At 35.7% G+C, this 8,535-nt stretch overlaps 1 protein-coding gene and 1 pseudogene across 1 annotated transcript; one reads left to right on the top strand and one right to left on the bottom strand.

Moving 5' to 3' along the window:
* The first annotated feature begins 779 nt into the window (after positions 1–779).
* LOC130831968 (calmodulin-1-like) lies at positions 780–1,233 on the top strand (annotated as a pseudogene).
* Positions 1,234–5,545: 4,312 nt separating this feature from the next.
* Positions 5,546–6,475, bottom strand: LOC130831810 (olfactory receptor 2J3). Its single transcript, XM_057700215.1, has one exon. The coding sequence runs from the start codon at positions 6,473–6,475 to the stop codon at positions 5,546–5,548; it is 930 nt and encodes a 309-aa protein (XP_057556198.1).
* Between the last annotated feature and the right edge of the window lie 2,060 nt (positions 6,476–8,535).

Raw genomic sequence — 8,535 nt, 5'->3', positions numbered from 1 at the left:
TAAAAAAATTACAAAACACAATGAGATATTACCTCACATCTGTTAGACTGACTATCACCAAAAGACAAGAGACAACAAGTGCTAGCAAGGATGTGAAGAAAGGGGGACCCTTGCACACTGTTGGTGAAAATGTAAATTGCTGTTGCCGCTACGGTAAACAGTTTGGATGTTCCTCCAAAAATTTCAAATAGAACTAATATATGATGCACCAACTCCCTCAATATGTCTTGTAGCTCCTTCCATGACAGTTTTACTTAATTACTGTGTATTTCACTATATAGACATATTACTTTTCATTTAGCAGCACTCCTATTGATGGTGATTATGTTTTTGTAGTTTTAGATCTCATAAATTTAAATCTTTAATGAATATGAATAAATCTTAAGAATGAATCTTTTTTGTAGTACATCTTTTTATATATAATAGATATAATGCTTTTCAGAAACCAGGAAAGGGATAAAAAGCTATGGGAGGGGTTCGGGTTCAGGGCAAGAGCCATGGGACCAGGCACATGCAATGTTTTCCATGGAGCACGGAGGGCAACGCGGCCAATGCCTGATGTTAAAAAAAAATATCAATTTACATTATGATAAAATTCTCGGGCAGTGATGCTGGAAGCCCCGCGGACGCGGCGCGGTTACTCGCAGTTGGGAGGCGGCATAGCGCTCAGTGCACACTGCGCCTTAGCAGCAGCAGTAACGAGGCACCGCTGCGGTCACAGCCCCTGCGCCTGTGCTGCCACCCTCGTTCTCTCTGCTCTTCCTCCCTTCGCTCGCACCATGGCTGATCAGCTGACCGAAGAACAGATTGCTGAATTCAAGGAAGCTTTCTCCCTATCTGACATAGATGGCGATGGCACCATCACAACAAAGGAACTTGGAACCGTCGTGAGGTCACTGGGTCAGAACCCAGCAGAAGCCTAATTGCAGGATATGATCAGCGAGGTGGACGCTGATGGTAATGGCACCATTGACTTCCCAGAAGTTTTGACTATGATGGCTAGAAAAATGAAACAGACAGACAGTGAAGAAATCCGCGAGGCATTCCGAGCCTTACAAGTTAACCAAGGATGGCAACGGTTACGTCAGTGCCGCAGAATTACGTCACGTCATGACAAACTTAGGAGAAAAACTAACAGATGAAGAAGTACATGAAATGATCAGGGAAGCAGATATTGATAGAGTTGGACAAGTTAACTACAAAGAATTCGTACAGATGATGACTGCAAAATGAAGACCTACTTTCAGCTCCTTTCTCTCCCCACCCCAGAAGAATCAAATTGAATCTTTTACTTGCCTCCTGCAAAAAAAAAAGGGAAAGAAAGAAAAAAGAAAGAAAGAAAAAAATTTCATTTACTCATTCTGTTTCTATATAGCAAAACTGAATGTCAAACTGTACCTTCTGTCCACACACACACAAAAAATCTGCATGTATTGGTTGGTGGTCCTGTCCCCTAAAGATCAAGCTACACATCACTTTTCCGATATAAATACTTGTCCTACCATAAGGAAGCACTTAGTGGACTCCTGGCAGGTCCATTGCTCATGATTGATACACTGTTTGGACTGGCCACTTTTTCATGCACGCAGCTTGACAACTGAGCACAGTCAAGGGTTTGTATTAAAAATGAAAAATGAAAAAACAAATTCAAAGCCTACTTAAAGGGGTTCTAGTTCAATTTGTTAGTATAAATTGTCATAGCTGGTTTACTGAAAAGAGACATTTAAAATTGGTTTACCTCAAGATGCTGTGAAGGATAAACTGTCCAGGCATAGCCCCACTAATAGGATGGCCCTTTTGTAATTTCCCTGTACCCTGACCTTTGGTGACCGTGACACACCCTGGTGGTGTGCCCGCGTGTCTGCATTGTGCTAGAGCAGAATGGGTGTCAGGCTATCACCATTCATACAAATTTTTAAAAAGAAACCTTTAACAAGGGAGCATCTTTGGACTCTCTGTTTTTAAAACCTTCTGAACCGAAGGGGAAGCTGGGACAAAGTGAGAGAGTAGCATAGACATATTTACACTACCAACTGTAAAATAGATAGCTAGTGGGAAGTTGCTGTATAACAAAAGGTGATCAACTTGATGATGGGAGATGGCTTAGAGGGCCAGGACAGGGAGGGGGGAGGGAGTTGCAGGAGGGAGGGGATATGGGGATATATGTATAAATACAGCTGATTCACTTTGGTGTACCTCAAAAACTGGTACAAGAGTGTAAAGCAAATATATTCCAATAAAGAGCTTAAAAAAAAAAAAAAAAAAACCTTCTGAACCATGACTTGGAGCCAGCAGAGTAGGCTGTGGCTGTGGATCTTCAGCACAACCATCAACACTGCTGTTCAAGAAATTACAATTTATGTCCATTCCAAGTTGTAAATGCTAGTCTTTTTTTTCTCAATAAAACGACTATTAACTTAAAAAAAATTTCTCATTATGTAAGTCACAAGGAAAGGCAAGGTGAGGGAGTCAAAACCAAGACTGGGTGCTGGGCAAAGGGGTGGGTTGAAAGTTGGGGTCATGAGGAACCAGCCCTTTTGAGTTAGTCAATCCAAAAATATTGGGGATTGGAGGGTCAAAGCCCCTGCCTTTAAATTTTCTCCAGAAAAGTGTCCATCCCCCAACAACCTCCCCTTGCTCCCTTTCTAGACAGAGAAATTCACATCTTAATATATATATGAGGGTCTGGTATACATACTTGTGGAACTGAAAACAGGATATCAAATAAGTGAAAAAGACCAATACTGAACATTCTCACATATATGTGGAGTCAAAAAATCAAAACTCAGAGAAATAGAAAAACAGTGGTTCCAGGGACCAGGATTTGGAGAAATGGAAAATATTGGCCAAAGAGTACAAACTCCAAGTCTTAAGATGAATGAATTCTGGAAATCTAATTTACACATGGTGACTATAATTAACCATATTGTATTATATACTAGAAAGTTGCTAAGAGAATATCCCTTAAGTGTCCTCACTACCAAAGAAAATGTATAATAAGTGAGGGGATAGATGGGTTAACTAACCATTTGTGCAGTAATCATTTGCAATATATACACGTATAAATCATATTGTACACCTTACACTTACGTATATTCTATGTCAATGATATTTCAATAAAGCTGGAAGAAAAAATAAAAATATAAACTCATAGGTCAAAGGAAAACAGAATTCTACCTAATTTCAGCATTCTCTCCACAAGGTTCTTATGAACTACCAAGGGAAATATAGTAACTGTATAGTAGAGAAGCCTGGAAGACACCATGTAATCCAAGTGTTCAAAGCTGATAGCACCAGTAACAGAATAAATATATACCAGGTTCCTTCTAATAACGTGCACTCACTCAAACACAATATCACTTCTGTGGGGTATTACTGTCAAAAATAAATATTCTAATTATACATAAACATTACACAAACCTAAACTGAAAGATATTATATAAAATGAATGGCCTGTACTCTTCAAAAATATTAAGCTCATTAAAGACAAAAAAAAAAAAAAACCCTGAAAAATAGTTCCAGATTAAAAGACACTAAGAGACATAACACCTAAATTCAATTTGTGACCCGGGATTAGATCTTTACTTTAGGAAATACTCTCAGGAGCACTCAAGGATAGGTATGCATTATACTCTAAAATATTTCAGAAAAATATTTAAAATGCATGCTAATATTATATTATTATAGACAGAGGATGATAAAGCACCCATGGTAAAATATTAGCATTGTGAAATCTGGGAAGTCTGTACTATTTTTCTTTTCTTTAAGTTTTTTTGTTTGTGAATTGTAATTGGAATACGGTGGACTTGTATTTGAAAATTTAGGCAGTGAGAGATTAGGGTACTGCATGCGGTGTTCCAAATAGTATTATTTCCATAAATGCAAGATGGTTCAAAGAATTAAGCTATGTGTTTTAAGTTTTTAAAAGTTTGTGTATTCTCTTGGTTGTTTGTTTTGTTTTGTTTTTGCTCTGTGATGGGTCACTCTATGTGTACCCAATTATTTACTAAGAGTTCTTTTATAAACATGACAGTAGTTTAGGAACAAATGAATATACCCCATATTATTGGACAGTAGTTTAGGAACAAATGAATATACCCCATATTATTGTTTATGCTTAGTTGGAGATAAAGAAAGAATCAGAGACACACAAAGGAGAAGACAAAGACATCAGAATCAATGTAATTGCAAGCCACACAAGAAATTGAAGGGAAGATTTGGGATGTGTTTTTCACATCCCAAAATGTGATGTGAGATGGATTTGAATCAAACATAACCAAAATGGGTTTGAATATGTTTGAATCAAACATATCCAAACTGTAAAAGCCGCAAAAACTACAACTGATATTTGAGCTACCATACAAAACTCAGGTGTTGCCAAGATTTTACTGTATATTGAATTGTCTTTAACCTTATGCCACTTTACCTCAATATGAGTGCTAGGTTAAAATGTTACATACATAGTACAGTTGTTTCAGATGAAGGCAGTGAAATAATATAGGTTACAAAGCTAGTATTTTTATTAAAAATACATTTTTTTACCTGGAAAATATATAAGTTGATTTTCATAATGTACTTACTAACCACAAATATTCAAACCAGATCAAGCTTAAAAAGAAAACAACCTAACATTTTTCATATGGCTTTTATTACAAAATTTTTCCAATATATTTTCACATTATTTTTTCAAATACGCATCGAATTCATCAACACATTTTTCAGAGCCTAGGACTCGGTTGCCTCAGATATTCTTTATTTATTGCTTCTTAGGTTATGCAGGTGCTCCAAGCACTTACTTCAGCTAAAAATACCTAGCTTATGATGACCATTACTTTACGAGCTATATAGCACAGCTTTACGAGTATTGTCTTCTCCTTTACACTTCTCACTGCTTTGAAAAATGAGAAATATGAGAACCTTACTTCTGCTGCATTAGTTCAGAGTCTTTCTTGCTACGATTGATAAAAGTTGTTTTTTTGCTATTGATAATGCAGTAATAAAGAATATAGACCAAAATTCCTCTCAATATTAGCTACATCCAAAAAAGGATAACAATGTGGAAGAAAGGATTTAAGGTTTTTCACTGTCTTTAATTAAACCAAAGAACACAACTTTTATGGTGAATTGTGCCTAAAAACCAAGAAATTCAATGACATTCTAGGTTGTTTAAAATTAAGCATATCATCTCTTCATAGGAATTACACCTGAATTTTATCAATTTTTACAACAAATTCGATGCTTCATTTTCAATTAAGAAAATGATACTTTTTTTTTTTTAGGTTTGTGCACTAAAAAAATTAATATGGACATTTGATCCATATTTTACATGGCTCCTTTATCCACTGCAGAGTGACTGGTATTTAGGCAGATTGTGTTTAATTCATATCTTCTACCACAAACTCTGTGACCTTGTGACAGTACATGCTCAATAAGTGCTGAGAGAGTGAGTGGATGAAAGAGTGGTTGATGAATGGATGAATGGATGAACCATTGGTGAAGAGATGCTCCATTATATCATTAATGTCACAAGTATACAGACTCACTGTCACCCCATTAGTCTCTTTACTGCCCCTCTTACATCTCTGTTTCTGAGGGTGTAGATTAGAGGGTTGAGGCTAGGTGTGACAACAGTATAAAAGAGGGCAATGAATTTGCCTTGATCTTGAGAATTTCCTGATGGTGGCTGGAGGTATATACACATGGCTGGAATGAAAAAGAGGGACACAACCATAAGGTGGGCTCCACATGTCCCAAAGACTTTCTGAAGTCCAGTTGTTGACTGCATCCTCAGCACTGCCAAGGCAATGGCACCGTAGGAGCTGAGAATCAGGATGAGAGGTATGAGAACAAAAATGGAGCTCGTGACCATGAGGGTCAGCTCATTAGCACGGGTATCAACACATGACAGTCTCAGCAGTGCTGGAACTTCACAGAAGAAATGGTCCACTTGGCGATGTCCACACAGGGGTACCCAGAACGTAAATAAGGAATGAAGTGCCGAGTTTGTAAAGCCACTTAGCCAACAAGCCACAGCCAACAGATGGCAGAAACAAGGGTGCATGAGGACAGTGTAATGCAAGGGCCTACATACAGCTGCATAACGATCATAGGACATCACCGCCAGTAACACACATTCTGTGGTTCCCAGTGCAAGGGTAAAGTAAAGTTGAATGATGCAACCAGCATAAGAGATGGTTTTTTCTGGGCCCCAGAGGTCAACCAGCAACTGAGGGATGAAGCTAGTAGAATAGCAGAGATCCAGAAAAGAGAGGTTTGAGAGGAAGAAATACATGGGTGTGTGGAGATGGGAGTCCAGGTATGACAAGATAAGGATGAACAGATTGCCCATCAATATCATCAAGTAGAACATCAAGACAACCACAAAGAAAACTAACTCTAGATGAGGCCAATTAGAAAAACCCAGTAGAACAAAGTACCCTTCAGAAGTTGCATTCATTTTTCCATCATCATTCATTTCTTGTTACCTGAGGAAAGAATCACATACATTCAAAAAAAGAAAAAAAAAAAAAGAAAAAAGGAAATGCTCCCAGAACCATAGGGAACACGCATAAAAGAAACAGAAGCCAATTTGATGGGCACACCCCTGTTCCATTCTAGGAAAATTTGGGCATTAAAACATACTATGATAGTAATGAATTGAAAGAAATAAGGATCAGCAAGCTCATACTGATAAATAAAGAAGAATCAATAAATAATGTAGAAGAGAAAGCTATTCCTGTCAGCAGGATCATAACTAATAAATATAGAATGAATGGTGGAATAAGAAAAACATTAATAAATGGTAAAAAACTTGTGAATGAAAATATGAGAAATAGGCTATGTACATAGTCTAAAATATCTCCCCACAAATTACTTATTAATTAAAAAATGAAAAATTAGTAAATTTTACGTAGAAAAACTTGGTGGACATCATCATAGCAAAATAATCAATGTTAGCATTACCAATGTTGAGACAAACCAATGTCATGTGACTACTGATATGATGCTCTGAACAAAATGTAATGTCATTTCAATCATATTCCTGCCAAAAATGCACATCCTGATTCTTATAATGAATGAACATCAGATAAACTCACAATGAGACAAGTTGGACAAAACAGTTGGCCTGCACTCTTCAAAAGTATCAAATTCAATGAAGACAAATAAAGGCTAAGGAACTGGTCCAGATTAAAGAAGGTCAAAGAGACATGACATCTCAATGTGTCATTTTGGACTGAGAAAAAAGTAGCTGTAAGCAGTAATATTGAGACAATTGGAGAAATATGAATATGAACTATGGGTTAGATACTTATATTGTATCTACATTAAATTTTGTTATATTGTTAACTGTACAATGGTTATATAAATCATGTCTCTATTCTTAGGGAAAAAACAAGTATTTAGCAGTAAAAGGACGGGATGTCTCCAAATTAGTCCTAATGAGTCCATGAAAAGAGATCATATAGATGATAGATAGATAGATAGATAGATAATGATAGATGGAGGACAGATATATGCATATGCATAGATGATAGATAGCTACATAGATACCTAGGTAGATACATGAATAGATAGGAAAATGATGATAGATAGATGATAGATAGATAGATAGGTAGATAGATGATAGATAGATAGATAGATAGATAGATAGATAGATAGATAGATAGATAGATAGATAGATATAGATAGATAGATAGACAGACATAGATACAGACAGATAGGTAATTGATAGATAATAGATAGAATAAATATTTAAGTGTTTCTGGCAGAATATAAACTATTACTGAATCCAGTTAAAAAGGTTAATGATAGTTCTTTGTACCACTTTTGTAACCTTTCTGTAAATTTGATATTTTACCAGATTAAAATTTTATAATGTAAATATAAAGGAATTTTTTTTTACTTTTATATTTCATTCAGGTACTTTCCCATTTATAGAAAAATAACTTCTTAGCTGTTGAATTCTTCTCGTTCACACCAGGGTGAAATCTGGGTAAGCAGTAACTTGAAGAATTCCTAACATAGCTACAAACAAAAATTCCCAAGGAACAAATAACATTTTTTTAACAAATAGCTCTAGTTTTCTTTTTCAGCATTTTCATATGATTTCCATTCATGTCATTATAGAAAACAAAATAATTGCAATCCAAATAATTTTACATATTGATAAAAAGATATGATGAATAATATAAAATTTGTTTAGGATTTCAAAATGTTTATATAGGGTGAAAAAATACTGAGCTTTAATTAAATTTTCCTATAGAAAGAACTTTATCTCCTGATTTATTTATTTACACTCACAGCTTATTTCTAAACTGAAACTAAGACACAAACAGAGACATTACAAAAAAAAAGAGACACACAGACCCAGACACATCAACTTATGGATACTCACGATATGAACAAAGCTGATAATCTTAGTTCACATGAATAAGTCTGTGAAATAGGGAGAACAGTGATAGAAAATATCCTAAAAAACATGTGAATACAACTGATATGAAAATAGAATTTTTCAGGAAAAGGAAGATATAAATT

Source organism: Hippopotamus amphibius, chromosome 11 (assembly GCF_030028045.1).
Source record: "Hippopotamus amphibius kiboko isolate mHipAmp2 chromosome 11, mHipAmp2.hap2, whole genome shotgun sequence".
Lineage (NCBI taxonomy): Eukaryota > Metazoa > Chordata > Mammalia > Artiodactyla > Hippopotamidae > Hippopotamus > Hippopotamus amphibius.
The sequence above is the reverse complement of the archived record's forward strand: the minus strand, read 5'-3'. Positions and strand labels throughout refer to the sequence as shown.

Excerpts from the sequence above, each read along its gene's own strand:
- LOC130831810 (XM_057700215.1), bottom strand. The coding sequence starts at position 6,475 with ATGAATGATGATGGAAAAATGAATGCAACTTCTGAAGGGTACTTTGTT.